This window comes from Pipra filicauda, unplaced genomic scaffold, assembly GCF_003945595.2.
Source record: "Pipra filicauda isolate LSUMZ 115617 unplaced genomic scaffold, ASM394559v2 scaffold29_size4552773_pilon, whole genome shotgun sequence".
NCBI classification, from domain to species: domain Eukaryota; kingdom Metazoa; phylum Chordata; class Aves; order Passeriformes; family Pipridae; genus Pipra; species Pipra filicauda.
The window spans coordinates 3892259-3914075 of record NW_024104420.1 but is presented as its reverse complement, the minus strand read 5'-3'; the positions used below and the strand labels follow the sequence as shown (position 1 = coordinate 3914075).

Below are 21817 nucleotides of genomic sequence, written 5' to 3'. Positions count from 1 at the left end.
AAATGATTCTATGATAAACAGAAGTAGGTAAAAAGTTGAATTACCTGTGACAATAAATAATCTTCAACTGTTTCTTGCTGACAAGCCTCTGGTTCAAAGAGCTAGTTAATATACTTTGATGACAACTATTTGCAAGAAGTCAGCACATGCACTGGCATGTGTTCTGTGACTGATATTGTTTCTAATAGAACAAAAAGATTATATAGCTACTTTCATAAAAAATGTGTTTCTTATGTTTTCTTCCACATGTGGCTTCCTATTAACCATCCAGAGAGTTGCAGACTACAGAATATCTTTTACCTTCCATCCTCCAGCTGGAGCGCTCTCAGTCCTGTCAGTATGGCATCTTTATTTACTCGACTTAAATCATCTCCAAGAATAACCAGACATGATAGACCTGTGTAAGTCATTGCTATGTGCCCGCTATCATAGGGATGAGATATACCTGGACCCTAGAAAAAACAGGAAAAAATAAAGATATTGAAACATCACAATGCCTTCTATTACAGTCAAGCTTTTTTTTTCTAATTAAAAGGTAAACAAATTTCTTTTCCCTTGACTCATTATGGTTAAACTGAAGGCATCTTGCTCAGCTTTCCTCATCAAACGAAGCTACTACTAAGCTCTGTTACCCTTGTAAACACTTGGTCAGAAGGAAGCTTTGGAAAAAGCTCTGCCACGAGTTTTATTTATGCAACAGTTAAGCAAAAAGATGGGATGTCCTCAACTGTACCTAAGTTTATCCTGACACAACACTGGGCATTAGCTTCCTGGCAGCTGGGTAAGCACTGTTAAACAGCCAAACCTCTGGAGGTCCCCTCAGCAAAGATTTTACAACCTAATGATCTACAAGTACAAAGGAATATGAGAGATTATTAGTAATCTCTCTGTCAATTAGCCACTCATCTGCTTTCATGTCTATTTTAATACAATAATCAGACCTTAAACAAAGTATTTACATATCAAATAATCAGAGGAATATAGAATATACTGTGTTGAAGGGTCACACAAGGATCATTGAATGGCAATTGAGAAGCTAAACTGAGAGTTAAGTGCTGACTAGTCACACAATACAAATCACAGAAATGGGCAGGGGATTGATGCTGCTGTGCTAAAACTATTATTTGTCTTTCTGGTATTTTACAGGCACATCTCGAACTGTACGACTTCATGAAAACAGACACTACATGTAACAAGATGCCTGTGGATACTTGGGATGGTTCAGTTTGGAGCAACTGAAGACAACTATTTTAAACAGGATAAAAGCTATTTCAATACTGAGTAGCAGATACATTTTTAAATCATTATATTACTGGCATTACTGCCTAATCAGTTGCCATTTTTATTTTGCAAGTAATTCTAAAAAATTCTAAATAAAAACCAGTATAAAACCGAATTTAATATTATGTTATGTGTAGTTGGTATTTTTCAGGAAAGTCATGCTTACTTCCAAAGCCAAAAAGCTTTGTTTCTAATAGGAAACTGGAAGAAAAATAGTTACCCACTAGACAGCAAGGGACTGCTCTCACACTAGGGAATCAAACACAGTTGGGAAAGCAAGGCTGATGCCAGCTCAGCTGATGCTAAGAAAAAAACTCAGGAGCAGTTAACTGAGGGTGAGATAAGGAAAGGGTTTAATTTGTGCCAAGGCATAGATGTTACAGGATGCGCACCGGCTGTGCCTGAGATGTTACATTTTATAATACTGCTTGACCAATCCAAGTTTTGCCCACCCCGTAGCCTTTGCTCTGGTCCGCCCCGGGCCCACCCCCTGGGAATTAGAGTCTAGGGTGTACATCGGGACCCCCTCTTCATCATTCTCATCATCCTCAGAGCACAAAGGGTACACGGTCAGTCAAGAACAACAGTTCTTGACTCTGTTCTGTTGTTCAGGCCAAGATATGAATGTTCTCTAAAACAGCATAGGCCTTGCCTTGACAAGAGACTAAACATTTCTACTGAATTCAGGGGTAGGATTGATATAGGAAGCATGGAATGGGGTAGGAGGGTTGAGGTATGTGTAAACTAAAGGGTGCTAAAGGGTGAGGAATACAGTATAGCTGCTTCTAAAATATACTTCTACTATAATTACATATAAAGCTTATAAAAATTAGCAAAGTAAAAAAAAAGCTAAAAGGGTCTTAAGGCATCAAGGCAGAAAATGAGGTGAAATGACTGCAGCAGTACTGGAAAAGTATGGAACAGAGAAAAACAAGAGACTTAAGTGCTGAGAGCTGCACCTTTTCTCCTTCATTTCTGCTCCTGGACCCTGTGATGACAAGGGGGCACAAATCTCAGCAGCTCCCACTCCATTCCCTGTGCTGCCAGTGCCCACATTGCTGTCTCCTGTCCTGCACATCCCCCAGTCACACACACACAACCACAGAGTGGCAGAGGCTGCAGGAGCTCTGGTGTTTGTCTGGTCCAACCTCCTGTTCAAGTACTGTCACCTACATCTGGGCACCCAGGCATCCAGATGGCTTCTGAACACCTCCAAGAATGGATATTCCACCAGCTCCCTGGGCAACCTTGCTAATGCCTGATCACCCTCACAGTGACACTGTTTCTGGATGTTTAGAGGAAGCTTCCTGTATTCTAGTGTGTGCCTGTCACTGGGCACCACTGCAAAGAGCCTGGCTCCATCCTCCTTGCACCCTTCCTTCATGTATTTCTACACATTCATGAGAAACCCCCAGACCTTCTCTTCTCCAGGCTAAACAGTCCCAGCTCTCTCACCCTTTCCTCCTAGGAGGGGTGCACCAGTTCCAGACAGACTTCCCCATGGAGCACCCCACAAATGGAGAACAGCTGTGCCCTTAAACAGCTTAGAAAAAACTACTGCAGAAATGAAACGCATTTTTCTATCTTGAGTGGATGACAGGCTCTAATCCCAGAAGGAACAAGTTGGCCTACCATAGCAATTTTAGGGTTTTTAAATCAAACAGTACCAAAAATTTTTTTTTCAGAATACCTTCACCTTAAAAATTTTATTGTAAGCAGCTTCACCCTTGTGACGCATTAACTTATTCCAAATCTAAAATTCTGCTCCAAACATACAGACATATTGGGTGATACAAATTTGCCAACACATAGAACTATTTAGTTCAATGAAACCGATTTACTTTTAAGCAAAGCAAGACTCTATTCTAAAAAGCCAAATTTGAAATGGTTCTTTCCCCTAAAAGGATTCTCAATGTCCCAGTTCTGCCCCTAAAGTTTCTCACAGTTTTTGTCAAATGAAATAAATGACACACACTAGGCAGTAAAAATCCCTGGAAAGGTTATCAGATATTAGGACCAACTGCTTACAAAATGTCCCAGCAGTTCCCATCAGCAACTATGAAGAAAATTAAGCTTCCAAACATCTACATAATTTAAGTTAAAGTAGAATCAGAGGAGCACTTGATTTCTTCCTCCTTGGATTAACCTAGAGCAAGGGAAATGCAGAAGATGCTTCTGCTGATTTCAAACAAATACAACTGAGCCTGCGAATCAACATTAACTGTTCACCATGGCTGTTCACACACTTTTATAGGTAGTTCATCTCCAAATAAATACTGACATCAGGAATAATTGAACAGTAATATGTACAGTGAAAGAGTTTGCCTTTACCTTTGAATATATTATTTCCACAGGAAGACTACACTCACTAAGCAAGGAAGGTTTACAGAAGTATATTGAGACTTGCTTTTTAAAACCATATTTATAAAAAGTCTACTCAAATGTTCTAACTAAAAGAAATATGCCTGACTATTCAGGAAATTTTCTAAGACATCTACAGCTGTCAAACAACGTTCTCCTCTAAATGACAATCTTTTCACAGTCTCTACACAAAGTAACTGAAAATTACTGCTTCACTAGATATTTTTATTCTACTTTTCTATATACATGCTAATTTTACATTGCTTTTAAAGCCTTAGTAGCCTACAAATATGTTTAAACAACTGAGCCCTTACTTTTTAGTGGATTCTTTATTTTAGCATTTCTTTTACACCACTAGTTGCTGCAGCAAAAATAGGCTGCAGACAAAGTGTTATAAGCACATATACTGTATGCTCACAAAACACACCACCATTCCTCCTCTAGCAAATTGCATCAATCATGACAGCACCTGAACAACATATGAATTCTATCTGTACTTGTTTCCTATGCAAATATTTCAAAATGTAGCAGTAGCACACTGCTTTTCCAGATAGAGGTTTTCAGAAACACCCGAGCTGTGTAAAATTTTTCAAGTCTGGTATTTTTAATAAAGAACACAAATGATACTGGTATGACACATATAAAGCAAACAGTAGTGTCTGCTGCCTGTACATGCAATCGTGAAGTCCACAGCTACATTAGTACTGTCACTCACTTCTGTCCTTGAATACCAAACAAATCCTTATGCAGAAAAGACTGCTAGGATAGATGGGTTGTAATGTTGTTTTGTGGGAAATCAGGGAGATGGTGTCAGCGTTCAAGAACAGCTATTTGTAAGTCACAAAACTGCCTTTGTTACTAATAGTTTTCTCTTATCACAGGATTATCATGTGGCAAGTAATTAAATTCTTTATATGATAAATCGGTATACTGCTAGGTATCTTGATAAATAATTACTAAAAAAGCCAGGGGACACTACAGAGGGTCCAACATACTGGTATGCATCCAATGTCTTGACAACTCTGGGTTAGGCCCAAAAATCCTAACAAATACAGTCAATATTTCCATAAAATCAAATTAAACACAGGAGGATTAGCACAAAGTATGAGATCATACAGGAATTACTGTATGACATACTCACAGAGGCCAACATGATGTTTCAGATGCGTAATTACTGTAGGATTTTTGAAAGTTTGGAGAGCCTAGCAGATCTTTGTTCACCACACATGATTTTAGAAAAAATTAAAACAGTATTCACCATAAGAATAATATACTCTTAAACTTTTAAGTCTACTGGAATGCACTTTATCTTCTAGGTTCCATGTAATTATTGCAAGATCACTGTGATACTACTTATAAAATTTTATGTTGTACCTACACACACCTATATATACTTCACACACTGATGCAACAGAACACAGAGTCCACATAATAGGATGCTTTTGAGGGGACAACAATCAGGACAATTGGATGTTTCAGACAAAAAACCCCCCTCCAAAACCAAAACCCCAAATTTTGCATAAAATTGAAAATTCCTAAAATTTGTAGTAACTGGTCCTGTGAGAATTTGGTACCACAAAACAGGACTCAAATGGATCCCCCAAATGCAAAAAATTACAGCAGATCTCAAAGGTTTCATGAGATAACTGCCAATATGTCTAAAATTTGCATGGGTGGGAGGAAGTGTTGCTAGACTGCCTCTGCTACGAAGAACAAAGTAATTCAGAGATTGCGTAGAAATCTTATCGAAGACAGCATAGTCAAAGCACATGATCAGGTTTGGTAAAAATAAGTTAACTTTTAAGTTCTGCATTATGAACAAAAAATACTTTTAGTTAAATCTACCTATTTCTGCCTCATAGACGCTGCTGACTGAAGTGACAGCCGCAACTAAGCAAACTGTCAGCCCAAATACCAAAAACAACGGCTGCCAGCAGCTCAGATTCATAGGCCAAGAACACAGATAAACAGAATGAAGTTATTTTAAATGGTAGAAGTTACATCTCAAAAACTAGCAACAACAAACCTGTTAAACTGCAGAGGAGTGCGTTATACACTTGAACAACCAGAAATACACTTGATCCAGTATAGTTATGTTTGCATGAAGGAATAACGCAACGAGAGTGGGTCTGGAGGGTAGTGTTGAGAGATAGCAGTTGTTTAGCATAAATTTTTAAGTAGAATGTGTCATACAGAGCTATAATACTGTGATTTATGATGTTGTTGTTTGCTTACCTTTACTTGCTTAGCATGAGTAGCTGGATAAAGCTTCAGGCAGCAAGCTTTGAAACTACACCTAGATATGCTTTCAGCTGACACAATGTTAATTTTCATAGAAATTTTCATAGTAGCTGGTACAATTTTTTTTTTTTATGACAACAATATCGATAACACACTGCTGGTTTGGTTGTTGCTAGGTAATGTTTATCCTGTGTCTAGGTCTTTTTTAGTTTCCCATGCTCTGCCAGGGAGCAGGTGCACTAAAAACGCAAATGAGGAGACTGCAACTATCAATTGCAGAAGCTGCAACTCAACAAGAGCAGCCTGTCTGCATGGACAAAAAAAGAACCCAAAAAGGTGTTATAAGATCCCAGACCAAAAATTACCATCAGACCAAGGGGTGCATGCAAGGTAGGTGAAGGATGAACGAGAGGCAGATGTGTAAGTTGTAAGGGTATAATTGCCCATGGATTTCATTGTTCTGGGTCTCTTTCCGGAGGTACCCATCTTGAGCTGACCTGCTGCTGTACCACTCTCTTAAATAATTTAATTTTTATAAATCCAATGGCTGAGACTCTGCTATAGGAAACCCAGGGCTCAGCCTGAAGACAGAAGCACATCTGAGAGTTCATGTGTGTGTGAGCAAGAAGTCGAAAGGGGCACCCATCAGCTCCCTGGGGCTGCCCACTGCGGAAGGATTCCAGTACTGGCACCTAAAGTCTTGGGTGGAGTGTGTGTGTAGCTCCTTGAATGGTGAAAGAATGTTCAAGCAGTGGCTTCTCCTTTAACAGGAAGAGCAAGGACTGCTAATGGGGAAGTTCATCTGGAGTGCACTGTCTGGCTCAGTTTCATTTAAAAGGAGCCCAGTCTTGCTCTTTTGGAGCCAGCACAAGAAATTGCTTTTATAAAGTGCTCTCTACTGATCTGAGCTAACGCACTGACACACACATATTCTGAGAAGACAACAAAAGGGTATATGGTCAGGGCGTGTTCTCTATACATTTCGTTCTTTTTGGTAATTAGTTTGTAAGTCTCACAGGAAACAAATTTACTTGGATCTCAGAGACAGAGTAATAAGTTCTAGTTCTATTGGCATTACCATCATGGTCTCCATAATGTGAGCCTTCCTTAAAAGACTTAACACTAAAAGATGCAAGGTGAGGGGAAGTTTTTAAAAATGGTTCAGTGACACAGCAGTGTCCCCTACCATATTATTTAGAACTGCTAATTAAACATAACTTATGGTCACCAGAAATTCCTGCCAACTATTGCAGAGAGAACTAAGAAATTCTCTTTGCTGCAAAAGCATGGGAAAGATCTCTTCAAACACTAATAAACATACACCTGCACAAGCAGAGTCCCACTTTCAAAAAACTTTCTTCTCACACCTGGCACTGCTGTTCCAAGAAAGGATTCTTTTACGCAGTGTGCAAGGAGCCAATCCACACATAGAGTTAACTGCTTTTGACATGTCTGCACAGAGATGGGTGCTGGATGGTAAATCTACAAAACCAGCACACCTGGTTACAGCCAAGAAGCATAATTATACTTTCAAAATACATAAGTATTCACTAATCTAATTTCTAAATAAATGCGTACATAATAGCTATTGGACAATCTTTTGCCTGCTTTGATTTAAAGGTACAGTGTATTTAAGTTTATTGCAGATGTTCAGTGGGTAGCTGTCTTCACTTGGAGATGGGTAGCCTAAGCTGCAGAGGTGTGGTTTTCACGTTACAATGACTGAAGTTCATCTAAAGTGCATGATTTCAGCTGATTTAGCCAATTTGAGTAAAACTTACAGTCCAGTGGTGAACACAGTATCTAGACTCTAATTTGAGGTGCCTGTGCTATGGTAATCTCTTTACTTGTTTCAAAACTATTCTGCAAGACCTTGCAATTTCCCATTTTGTAGGATCACAGAATGTCCTGGGTTGGAAGGGACCTTAAAGATCATCCAGCTGCAATTCCATGCCATGGGCAGCAACACTTTTCACTAGGCCGGGTTGCTCAGAATCCCCAAAAATAAAACACAGAGATGTTTGCTTAAAATAAAAGAAATACACAATACAGAGATGCTTTGACCCAGACTTACCTGAGTCTTTATAGTATTTATTGTTATCTTCTGTTTATTTTTATATTCTATTTCTTGTTGTCTTTTATTTGAGTCACTCTGCAAAATAGTTTCTTAAACTATTCATCTTTCATCAGTATCAGTGTTACAGCCTTGAGAAAATACAATGTTGTGTCAGGAACACAAAAGAAATCTTTTGTCCCCCAAGTGAAAGCATATGTTATTTACCACAATCTTACAAAGAAGTTTCAGGTATTGGCTTTCAATCTAGCCCTAAAATTGATTTATAGCATTTTAAAGAGACTGAAAATATCTAGGCCCACCTGAAACTCCGAGGAGACTGTTCACCCCTAAACTTAAAAAGTTAGTTCAAATCAGAGAGACTGCAGAACTTGGAGCCATTTTAAAAAAAATTATTTTCTAATTCTAAAGGAAATTATGTTTTAAATGTGGTGACAGAAGAGTCACTCTTATGCTTCCTTTACAGTTAAGACTGTTATGGTTCATAAAGGCTGTATGCTAAGCTGGTGAAGTGGATATGCTTTTGTTTTAATTTTGCTACTGTTCCAAAGAACTGCAAAGACATTACTATCAAACATTAAAAGGGTAACAGCTAAAAAAACACAACCCCCAAACTAAACCCCAACGAGCTATCCTTGCAACATTTAGTAAAGCTGGATATTCTAACATTTGCCTTGACTTTTTTCCTATTATTTTGAAGGATCCCTAGTGACAGAATAGATTTGGCTACCTCTGGTATGGCACTTTTTCAGGAGTTCAAGAATGAAATCACTCTAGCAGCACGTAATAAATTTTATCAAACATCAATGTAAATCCAAAACACAGGTTTTTTCATAAATTATTTTTCAAGACAGATTTCATAGAATGTTTTTAAATGATGAATAAAGAATAATGACAAGACCGTAAACATATCTCCAAGTCATGGCAGTGATTTCCAAGGTTTTTTTTCTGAGTTATTTCAGAACATTTCAGGGCAACAGTGCTGGAAATGCTTTAAACCTCTGCATGCCAATAAATCAAGCAGATGTAATCCTTCTACTGCAGATACAATGAAAAAAGTACTGCAGTGTTTGAATAAAAAGCACATCCATGTGTAAACAGTTTTCTAGAAATAATGACCTTATAGCTTATTTCCACAGGTTACATGGTTCCACCCCTTTTTTCGTTCTGCAGATTGGCTAACACATTCCAAGACACTGACAGACTGCAACACATTTCCTATAAAGAGAATATTTAAGTATGAAGCACATACTATTGGTAGTTGATAGTTAAATTAAAACACCAGAAAGTGCTGGGAAGGGAAAACAACGCTTTGCCAATCTTACAGACTTTTTGTCTTCAGGGTCCATTATAAGATCTCAGAACCAAATCCAGAATCAAATCTTCTAGCTTTATATACTGACTTAATGTACTACACCACATGGCAGTGACCCAAATCTTCGAGGAAACATGAGACTGATATATTTTTATTATCTCAGTTTGCTAAAATTATGTCTTTATCCATTATATAGTGCTGTTATGCCACGATATAAGTATGACAACCTCAACCTTCTTTAGGTGACTGTTATGAAAGGTAATCATCTTTCTTCTGAGTAAACTCAGTCTTTTCCTTATACAACTATATTGAAATTGTCTACTATTATTTTGCATCTAAACTTTATTTTTAACAAGTTATCTCAGTAAGTCACCACTACAGATTCCAAATCAATTTAGGTTTTAAGCAGAATTTTCTCCTTGTTTCCTTCAAGCTCAGTGGGTGGTTGGATTGCCATGGAAGTAAATTCCAACTGAAACTTGGAATTTACTTGAATACTACGGTGAGATCTCACTGCAGACATCACCTGTAGTGTGTAACAGGATAAATACCAAACCAAACCAAGAGACAAATTACCTTGCCTGTCACATGCTGCCGAGCGCTCAACATAGACATGTAAAATACTGCCTTCACAATTATTTTCAGCTTATTATAAAGTGTAACTTCTGAGTATTACTGCTATAAGTACTTTGCTGATTTGCATGCAAAGAGGCACACGCAGTTATTACTCCAATGTAGATTAACATTTCCACAAGCTAGTCAGAAGCATAAAGTTACTCTCAAACACAGGACAGAACTACTGTATGTTTTCACAGTTCTTCCTGCTCACTGGCCTCTACCTTCCACATCCAACTACATAAAACCTTCTGCAACACTTTTAGCAGCCTCTGCTAACCTCCTTTCTCTCTTTTATTAAGGGCACTTTCTTTTCATATACAAGTTTAACTCTCTTGAACCTCAGTTTCCTGGGCTTCAAAGCATTGTCTCTTAAGGGATGAACAGAGCTTTGCCTATGTGTGAGTGGGTATCAGGTGCAATCAAACACATGTGATTCAACAGAGGAAGGGGAATACCAGTTGCAGAAAGTGATATCAGAAGAAACAGAGAGGTCCAGTCTAATAATATGTGGCTACATGGCTGGTGACACTGTCAAAATTTTGGGGTCTTTTTTGACAATGGGATGGCCTACATGGTATGATTCATATTGGCATCAGATAGGATCTACTTTCTAAAAGATGCAGGACAGTTAGGGGAATCCACTGATAGAGCTTTAAAGCAGACCTGAGACCTCCACAACACCCTTCTCTCTTAATTAAGCTGTAGATTTGATGGGTGGATTGTTCAGTGGATAAGGAATTGGTTGGATAATCACATCCAGAGGGTAGTGGTCAATGGCTCAAAGTCCCAGTTGGCATCAGCCACAAGTGGTGCCCTCAGGGGTCTGTACTGGGACCAGGGTTACTTAATATTTTCATTAATGACACAGACAGAGGCATCGAGTGCACCCGTTGCAAATCTGCAGATGACACCAAGCTGAGTGGTGCTGTTGACACTTCTGAAAGACAGAATGCCATCCAGAGGGACCTGGACCAGCTCAAGAAGGGGATTCTCATAAGGTTTAACAAGACTAAGTGCAAGGTGCTGCATCTGGGTTGGGGCAATCTCAAACTGGGAGGATACAGTGGGAGTAAAAGTCATCATCAGCAGACCTGCCAAGAAGGACTTGGGGGTGCTGGTGAAGGAAAGGCTGGACATGAGACAACAATGTTTGCTTGCAGCTCAGAAAGCCAGTTGTATCCTGGGCTGCACCAAAATCAGCATGGGCAGGAGTGGGAGGGAGGGGATTCTGCCCCTCTATTCCACTCTGGTGAGACCCCACCCAGAGTGCTGCATCCAGCTCTGAGGTCCCCAGCACAAGAAGGATGTGGCAAGATGAGAGCAGGGTCAGGAAGATGATTAGAGGGAGCACCTCTTCTACGAGGAAAGGCTGAGAGAGTTGTGGCTGGTCAGCCTGGGAAAGAGAAGGCTTCAAGATGACCTAACTGTGGCCTTCCAGTACCTGAAAGGAGTCTATGAGAAAGATGGAGAGGGACTTTCTATAAGGGCATGTAGTGACAGGACAAGGGGGAACTGAAAGTAGGTTTAGATTAGGCATTAGGAATAAATTCCTCACTGTGAGGGTGGTGAGGCACTGGAACAGGTTGTCCAGGGGAGTTGTGGATTCCCCATCCCTGGAATTGTTCAAGGCCAAGTTGGATGAGGTCCTGAGCAATCTGGTCTAGTGGAAGGTGTCCCTGTCTGTGGTGAGAGGATTGGAGCGAGATGATCTTAAGGGTCCTTCCAGCCCAAACCATTCTATGATACCAAAGAACAGCGTGTTCTGCACCACTTAATATGGGGCTGTTCTGCCCTTCTCTGCCATGTGACAGTTCTTGAGCTAGAGAAGTTTCCCTAAGTTAGCAAAAGACCAGAGAAAGAAAAACTGCACTGAGACAAGCCACAATCTGTATGCCAATTTCTTCACTGATCTGGAAACTCAAGTCCTAGGTATCATTTGAACATGTTTCTTATGTATGTTTCTTTAAAGCTCTGCAAACGTTTTAGTGTATTAACAGTGCAAAAATCTCTGCCTTCCAGATATTCTGTAATTGTGAAGTTTATATTATAAAAAAGACACAAGATCATTTATTGCCTAATTGAAAATATTACATACACACACACACACACACACACACACACACATTCTTAACTGACCTTGGAGGGATTGAATGGCATCCCTAAATATGAAGAGCCTCTGAATCCACAGCGATGCAAGTTTGATCCTGGAAAAGATTAAAACAACATTCAACTAACTTGTTTAGTTAAAACACTCATTATAAACCATAATCCTCTACTGATATCAAGACCCACTAGTCCAACACTATTCATAATATAACTAGAGTTTGCATGTGTCTCTCAGTTTTGACCTTAGTTTGTTATCCATGATTAATTAAAAAAAAACAAAACAAAGAAAACTACAAGCAAACCTAATCCTGCTGTAATGACAAAGCACAATTTTTTTTTTAATTTGGTGAAAATATAGCCATTGGATCAGCAAAGAATTGTCTTCCATGCTCTCCAGAAAGAAAAAAAAAGGATTGCTCCCCTGGGAAAATGCCCAGAGTTAACATATTTTTTTATTCTTCCCTGGATTCCTGCCTGGTAATACCGTCTGTTCACAAGCAGAACTCTGCAGATACTCTGCAACATGTTCAAGGGCAAACAAATTGCACTTGTAAGCACATTGTAGCTATCAAACATTTCTGTCAGTGATTCAGTATAATTTGTTTCAAATGTCTCACAATACCTGAGCATGTTGCATACAGAAGTGTGAACCACATACCGTGTAAAGTACAGGCTTGTGAGGCTCAACTGTGCTTTTGCATGGCAAAAACTCAATTGTTTACTGCTCAGTCTCTGAAAGTAAAAGCCTAATGAATGCTGTAGTTAAACAGCACCTGGGTGTTCTTGAATTTCTTAAATTCTCCCCCCCTTTTTTTTTTTTAATTCTTCAGCCTTTAATCTAAAAATCCTCATGGATATTAGGGAAAATTGCACCAGACTAAAAAAAAAGAGAACAGTTATAAAGCTGAAAGTTCTAAAAAACTCACTGTATAATGTGGTCTACAAGTTCTTGTGTAATTTATCAGCATATTACCTTCTAATTCTAAATATGTTCTCCATATATGCAAAATTTAAACTGGAAAGTTTTTACTAGCCTAAGAACTTCAACTTGGCTAAAGTACGCAAGTTTCTCTACAAGACAAGTCTTTGGATCTAACTGAAATGGAGTGAAACACCTGCAATTCTCCACTTCCTCCACAGTTCAATCAAAACTACTTTTTAATGACTCTATACATGTAATGAAAGCAACTTCAGCCTTCACTAAAAGCTGATATGGCATAGTCATACCCACAAAGAGGAAAGAGAAACAGTATCTGTAATTGTGGACAAAAAAATTCATAACTGTTTTATTTTGTTATAATCTAAACATTTGCAGCAGAGAACATTTGTCTGGTTGCTTCCAGAGTCAAATACTTGAATTTCACGTTGCATCAGCCTTTGGAAAGCACAGTAAATTAAATTAAAGACTAATACAAGGTCCTGAAAGACACTGTCAAAAAAAAATCACAATTTCAAAAACGGCACAATGTGAATGAATCAGTAAGAGAAGAACTAGAATTCCAGCCTCTTAAGTACCAAATTTCCCAGGCGACATTGTGGAAAAAAATCACCATTCACTCGACCCATTTTCAATAAAAAAGAATCTGTGTCTTAAGTGCTTAAGCAACTGAGAAAACTCACTTTGAAATGGTCCTAAAGTGGAAACCCTTCATCCAGAAAAGTTGCTAGCCTACTAGCACACAGTTGTTCTGGCCTGCTGCAAAGGAAGACACACTACAATTAAGACAGCTCTGCGGTCGAACAGAGCTCAGCTGCTAGCTGCTAGATGGAAGGATTCATCCTGGAAATACTGATCCCCATCCTTTTAGACTGTAGCTTATCATTAATTATCAAGATAGAAATGGCAGCATGAAACCCAAGTGTCATGTACTTTTAGTGTGTCACCCTGATTGGTTTCTGAATTCACAGCTATTATGAAAAGAGATTAAAAATGAAGTACATGAATGAAATCAGGATCCATTACTCCCTTTAGCTGTTCAATTTTCATATAGTATTTTAAAACCTTTCTTGTACTACTAAACTGCTATCAACTACAAAACAGCATCTGTAATTTTAAAATGGATTTTAAACTATATTGCTATCAATTTAAAATCTGATTTGACTCTTTTTGTCGGTACTTCTGATCCCACATTCTAGACTTTACATACTGGCTCCTAGGAGAAACAGAAGACCAGCGTGACTCTTTAATGCCCTTACTACTAGAAGAGAAACTTTAAAGAGAATTTTATCCCCCCCTCCAATCCAGTAATGTGCATGTAATACATGCTACCTAGACCTTCAATATTACAAGAGAACTGCTGCATATCTGGTCACAATACATGAATTAAAAAATAGAATTCTGAGTTGATAAGGGAAGCATTAAAACAGGAATTGAAAAGCATTCATTTTTAACCAGATGACTCTGGAACATTGATGTCATGTCTAGAAATTTTTTTTAGCATCCTGTGAAGACACAAATTCAAAATCAAATGGGAACCAAAGAGGAGTCAGGGAAAACTACTGTCTTTCAGCTTATGAAAGAAACTTCATGACGTGAAACTTCACCTTCTGTGAAGATCGTTTTACTACACTGTTGCAAAGTACTTGTACTTCTTATTTTATGATAGCTTAGTAGTATTAGTCAAACAAATTGCCACAAATGCGCTGTCAGAATCAGAAGTAGAAATTAAATATACCCTAATTATGAGGGTGTGATCACAGTTTATGACCCTCCTAAAAAATTGCTGGAGTGACCAGTTCAGCTGCAGCACAGCTTGCTGAAGCTCAGTCCAACTGCAGCTATGAAACGGTACCACCTAGTGTCCACTTCCACCGTCGACCTAACAACCACTTTCTGAAGGAGTTTAGGACAGAGCAAAAGTAATAAACATTTCATCAATTGCTGCATAATTATTGCAAGTTGAACATGACCCACCTGGAAAAACTTTCACATTTGACAACTAAAGAAAACTGACCCTTTTTCAAAACAAAAAGACTCCATACTAAAATCAAAAGCTGAGACTTTCCTGTGAAAACCCTATTACTTATGTGTGCTTAGGCCAGAAAGTCCTTAAGAGGTAACAGAGCGTCAATGATGACCACAGATGACTTATCATAAGAGCTCTTTTTTTACAGACAGGACATTTTTGTTATTTGTGTTTTATGATTTCTCTTGCATGGGAAGGATTAATAACTTTTACCACTACTTCTTCACATTTAGATTACCCATGCATTCCTCTGTCTGCAAGGCTTTTCTCATTTTGCCAAGTACAGAAGCAAGCATACACACATCAATAAAATCTTATTACATATATAAAAAAGTCACAGCTTTAACAAAGGCTGACCCCATCAGCACATCCAGATAAAAACACGCGTAAGTTCTTCTTACTGAACTAGGGCTAAAGATGTAATCATTCCTGTAAATCCAAGTACTAGAGGATGTCATAAAATGCAAAGTTGCATTCTCTAAAATGAAAGTCCATTATACATCTAGATAAATATTTCAAATGTAGCCATTAAAAGAAAGTTATATTGGAAGAACATTCATATTTCTCCTCAAGAAACTTATGATCAAAAAGCACACAATGCAACAATAATTTCAAAAAACAGTCAATGGCATTTTATAAATTTTTTTTTAGTACTGACAACACAAGAAGAAATAATCATTATTACAAATCTAAACCTAGTCTTTGACAGAAGTAAGTTTTAGGTCTGTGACGTAGCATAATGGTTTTCAGTCTGCTATGCATGGGTTCTGTGGGTTCAGTCCTATAAATAAAACGTGTCTCAGTGTTCTTTTTGGTTCCATTTCTTAGTACAGCAAAGTTAGTGAAGCATCCAGTCGTCAAAAAGTACAATTTCCTTCCCTCTCTTCTAGTGGGCTGGCACTGGCACTCCCAGTCAACACAGCTCACCAACACAACACAAAGTTAACCTTCTGTTAGATAAATAAATACATGTTTTCCTGCCATTTCAGCAAGCTCTCAAGCAGGGTCAAACAAATGCCAGTGTTCCTATGTGGGAGGATGGTGGATGAATATGGCCAAGCAGTGTGCCTCCGCTGCCTGTAATTAGATTACTTGAGCACAAAGCTCTGGATTCACTCTCTTTTAAAAGTGCTGAACTGGCTTGCAAGAAAGTGGGATACATCTTTCTTAAACTGCTATGAGTTGCACTTTAAGATAATTATAATAAATTTGAAATTCTGTCAAAGAGCTGTACTACGAGAGGAAAAACATTAAAACTCTGACTTGATAAGGATCTTAGGAACAAGCAGCTAGGAGAAAGAGGGTCTTCTGTGAACCCTTTTCCAAAGTTTCATTAACATTTAAAAAAATACATCTTAGTCTAAATACATATAATTTCTGGTAAGGTTTGTAAAAGAGCACCACCTTCCTCAAAATGAAAAAAGAAAAAAGTACTTTTTCAAGATTCCCACTTCATGCAGTGAACACACAAACAAACCAAAAATATATATTAGCCACGCACCTAGGCAGAGCATTTCCTGAAGTGAAGGAAAGGTAACCATGGCCAAAATCTACGCAATATAAAGCCTAACTATTTAGCATGAGTTACAGAAGGCAGGGGCCCTTCAAACAAGCAGAAGGCAGCAATAAGTTGAAGCATTCGGCTAAGGATGTGTTTCTGTGTGAGAGTCAGCTTGCATATGTGACATGCCATTCCCTCCTAATTAAAACTAGTATTGAGCCAGTCTCTGAAACAGCTGAGCTAAAATTATGGTACCTAAAGGACATTATTTGTTTGAATCACAGTTGCAATAAACCCACAGAAGAATACTATCCTGACAGACCTTAATCTTTATCTTCCTTTAGTGCATTTCAATTAGGCTGACAGAGCATACATTTGCTTACTTACTCAGGTAGATCAAGATCTCACCACTTTGCATTAGTGAGCTTTAGTTTCACATAAAAATTTCAAAGACTACAAACCTCTGAAGCGAAGCTTTCTTCAGCCATAAGATACATTACACAGCAGTACATACAAACATGTTATTTAAAACTACCACAGGATATTGGGAGACCCTATCTAAGAAGTGCTCTAAACCACTAAATTCTGAATTTTCTGTCAGGTTCTGTAATGTCCCGCTGTGGTGGGTTGACCCTGACCAGCAGCTGAGCACCCACACAGCCACCCACTCACTTCCCCCTCCAGTGTCAGGGCAAGAAAACAGAGATAAGGGGAGAAAACACAGGGAGTGAGACAGAGACAGTCTGATAAATGAAGCAAAAGTTGTGGAGGGATTCATTCACTACTTCCCATCAGCCAGGCAGGTAAACAGCCACTTCCCAGAAAGCAGGGCCTCAGCAGGTGTAAGGGTTACTCAGGAAGACAAATGGCAGATCCACAAACATCGCCCCCTTTCTCCTTCTTTTCCCAAGCTTTTATTGCTGAAAATGATGCCAGATGGTGTGCAGTATCCCTCAGGTCAGTCCTCAGGTCAGTCCGGGTCAGCTGTCCTGGCTCTGTCCCCCAGCTGTATCTGCTGGGGGAAAAGGAGTGCAGAGGAGAAGAAGAGAGCCAGCCTTGACGTTGTGTAGGCACTATTCAGCAACAGCTAAAAGACTGCTGTTACCAACACTCTTTTAGTCCTAGGCCCAAAACACAGCAGCTTAGGGGCTACTATGAAAAACAGTAAATTCTATCCCAGCTACTATACATACTACAATAGTTATTGATAAAAATGAATGGGTACTAAGTTTGTAAAGCATCAACTGTTCTGCCTCCCATCCATTGGAAAAATGACTGCAAGGCAGCAGTAGTTCTAAAAATAATTTGAATTAGCCATCTGAAAAAAATGCTTTTAGCAAAAATCAACTGAAGTGCTATAGATAATTTGAGGAGAAAAGACAACGCAGAAAGAATCGTGCCTTGCAGAATACACCACCAGAGGAGTCTTTCTGCTGTGCCTTTTGCAACTGGACATGCCTATCTCGTATTGGCCTTTTTAGCCACCAACGCGCTCGTAGCAAATGTGGGTAGAGCCCTTCCCAAATCTTCGTTTGCGAAGCCCAGCCATGATGCTATAGATAACGGAACCTTTGGAGGGACAAACGTGAAGAGCAGAGAAATTTATTTATTCTGAAAAGAATTACAGAAATTCTCTTTTTGCCCATTTTAGAAATTCAACCACTGACATGACCAAAAACAAATCCCAAGATTCTGTAAAAATATATTCCAATTTAAAATGGAGGTTTTAAATTGGTTTTCAGTCCCAGAACCAAACTAAATAAAGACTTACATCAAATATGATACAGTTACTTTAGATTGCTGGAATTTGTCATTGCAGAAACTGCATTATAAAAAAGTGGTATAATTTAAATGTCTAAACCCAATATTCCACAGAAAGACAGATTTATCAGAATGAATGTTAAAAAAGCTGCAATAGTAAGTTTCTTTAAAAGCAAAGTATTGTGGTTGCTTGTTTGTTTTTTTACCCAGAAGGATTCTGATTCATCTAGCAGGCACCCATCCCTAACTAGAGATACACAAGCATTTTGAAACCAAAAACTTCATTGCTGTAGCCTACAGGAGTTTAGACACTTCTTCAAACAGGCCAAAAGAGGGAGTAAGAGCTCTGTTACTGGGAAGCTGCCAATTAACAAGCATTGCACACAACCAGGATTAAAAACCAGAAAGTCACTACATTTTGTTGAAAGTAGACATTACAGAAGGGTAGACATTCTCTTCTTCACATTTAGTGATCCAATATTCTACTTTCTGCTGTTGGCATAATTTATATTTTACACTGTCTATTTTCTAGTAGATGAAGTAAAAACTAAATAAAAATAATGCTGAAGCTTTAGGGGTCAAATGACCAAGATAAGAGTAGTGTTATTACCAAAAGCATAAGAAGAACAAGAGTTATTACAATGTGATATGAAAATACAGGATTGGAGGGAAGCTTGTTCTTATGGTAAAAAGCAGAGATTTATTATTTAGAAAGCACAGAATGCACTGCCAAAAGTACCCTCCCCAAAACTACCCTCCTGTAGTTTTATGAGGAGATGATAGCTAGAAAAAAAAGGAGCACATCTCTACTGCACCATGGACCACATCTGTGGGCTGAGATTTTTACTGCCCTCCCCAGGAGGTTCTTTACAGTGGGAATATTCCAAACATTGGCCAGGTAGAACCCCCTGAAAAACTACTGCATACTATCAATGACAAACAAATAAAAATGCCCATTTTAATCTCTCTAATCTTGCAAACTTCCCTGATCTTTTGGAATACACTTCTGAAGGCTGGGATAAAAGTCAGAAAGTGAGGAACTCCTGAAAACAAAGCATATACACAGGGGAAAAAAATTTTAATGGTAAGGTATAGGCACCTCCTCATGATTAAAATGTTGGAGGAATAATTATGTGATCCAAATTCCTAATTTTCTATAATCGGTCCTGGAATACAACAAAAGACAAAAGAAACCTATTAAAACTAATTCCTGGGGTGGATCCTGGGGTGATCTTTTTATTACTGCATAAAGAAAGCATCAGCTATCCTGACTTCCAAATGCTTACTTCATATAAATTTTTTTATTTCACAAAACTGATTTTAGAGACCCTATATATAGATTTTAGAGACCTGATTTGTAGTATATAATTAGACTAAATAATAGAAGAAAACACACAATTTTCTTTCTACATCCATCCAAAGTACATGGTCATGATTTTAAAGACAGGCACCTGGAATTACCTCTTCTCTAGACAACCACCAGCCTGGAGCTATACCCACACCAGCATTTAACACGCCTGTTGTAAAGCAGCAGCGCCTCACCCACATCTCCCTCCCTCCCACCCACTCTACTGCTGGTCACCACTCACCCGCAGTGCCACAGAAGAAACTGCCAATACCACCTAGCCCACAGGAAGAGCACCTCCCTAACTTCTGTCAAGTCACCAGGAAACAGACAATTTCCTGTGGGCTCCCTCTCCAGCTTGGATCTGTTATGCACCTTCCAATCTGAGGATAGCTGAGATACAGCAACAGCATTATTCCCTCTAAAAACCTTGGGTAAATTCAACCTTCACAGATCTAAAGAACAGATTTTATTTTCTCAAGTAGGGACTGTGCTTATCCTTTTTGCTTCTTACCCTTACACCTCCAGTTTTCCAAAAGCTGTTCCAAATAACCACACCTGTGCTCAGAGTTCCTGGTATAGGAGTGGAATTCAATATAAACACTACTAGACTTGTAATAGTTACATAACATATGCATTTCTTTTAGAACCAGGTGAAACATTCCTCTGAGATGCCCAAAGGTGCAACTTCATTATACTATTATATACTGGCTTATCTTCAAATTAATTTCTGCTTTTTCTACCTTTATTATTTGTGAGGGATCTATTTCCAAGATTTGCTTGACATCACTATCTGAAATTATCAGGACAGCACTTCAGGAAGATCAATCTTGTATTTTATAAAAACTAGAGCCATCCACTATTCCCCAAGTAGAAAGCAAAAGTAAAGATGTTAATATCGATAAAAAAACTAAAAACTCACTCACTGTCTTCAGTGGGAAGGACCTGCAGGGAATAAATCCATTCTATTATATCATCTTTGTTCACCACATCTAAGGAATCCAACATATCCAGACCAGAGAGCGCGAAAAATGCAATTGTCAACCTAAAAGAAAAAGATAAGACTTACACTTCCCACCATAAATATCACGGGGAAATTAACAAAATGTTGCAGAAACAGATTCATCTATGAATTCGCAGCCTTTGACAGTGGTGCAACCCAGAGACTAGCTCAGAAAACATGAAATGTATCTACTGGATAAAATAATGTCCTTTGTACTGTAGATATTTCTCTGTCTCAACAAGGTTTTTTATTTAAGCTGCCCCTTCTTTTATATAATAATGATATGCCAATTCAAAATTAACCTATGAGCCTGTTTACCTGAAAAAAATACCCAACAAAACAACTTACTACAAAGTAAACTAGGTTATGTTATTAATATATGGAGCACTAGTTCTCTGTGAAAAATTCTTACATGAATAATCCCCTAAATATGCATTAAGTGCATATGCAAGGTAACCCTTAACTACAGCAAGCTGCTTCTCATTGTGCCCCAAACCCAGTTTCAGACGTTTAGAATTCAAGTGTCAAACAGCAAAGCCTACTTTGTAAGCAAACAATGCAAAAATATGCACACAGGATGAATTAACATCTAGAGCTATTTATTTCTTGTCCTTGGGCATAAAACAACCTAGATGACTACCTTTTTTAAACATCTAGAATTGAGTAACCAAATTCAAGTATTCAATAGAGTAGTGGAGAAGCTAGGACACCAAAAGTCCTTCTTTCACACAGTCTGTCTCCTTCCATAAACTTATCCTACCAAATCTGCTAACTAACACTTTTTTTGCAGGGTTTGTTTTTACCTCAAACCACTGCAGCCACCCAACAAACAGTATGGCCCTTCAAACAGCTGCACTGCTCACTCTGACAGAGCACCAAAGCCACACTACTCTCACAGAGTTTGCTATGAGAGAAAACACTCATGTAATGGTACCTTGGAAGCCCAAAGTTCTGACTCAGATTAAAATTAGCTAGATGTATATTTTTGCCACCCACACTTGTGTCTGGCTATCCTCCTAGAAATTCTTGCTCTCCTTTCACCAGATAAGACGAGGGATTGTGAAACAACCTGTACATATGCAGAAACTACAATTCAGCATGTCAAGGAAAACCAAAAGTTAATAGCAGCTTTCCTTAGCAGATCAAGTTGTAATTTGCATTTTCCTCACAAGGTGGTGAGCCACCTTGGTCACCAGCAGTAGGCACCTCTGAAGAAGAGGAGACAGATGTGGATAGGCACCTCTA

At 38.6% G+C, this 21817-nt stretch overlaps 1 protein-coding gene across 1 annotated transcript in view; it reads right to left on the bottom strand.

Annotated features, from left to right (window-relative positions):
- PGGT1B (protein geranylgeranyltransferase type I subunit beta) overlaps nucleotides 1-21817 on the bottom strand; it is a 36538-nt gene that overhangs the window by 10455 nt on the left and 4266 nt on the right. Inside the window, 3 exon segments of the mRNA XM_027710239.2 lie at nucleotides 301-452; nucleotides 12027-12094; nucleotides 20496-20614. Of these exon segments, the coding sequence (XP_027566040.1) occupies nucleotides 301-452; nucleotides 12027-12094; nucleotides 20496-20614 (339 nt within the window).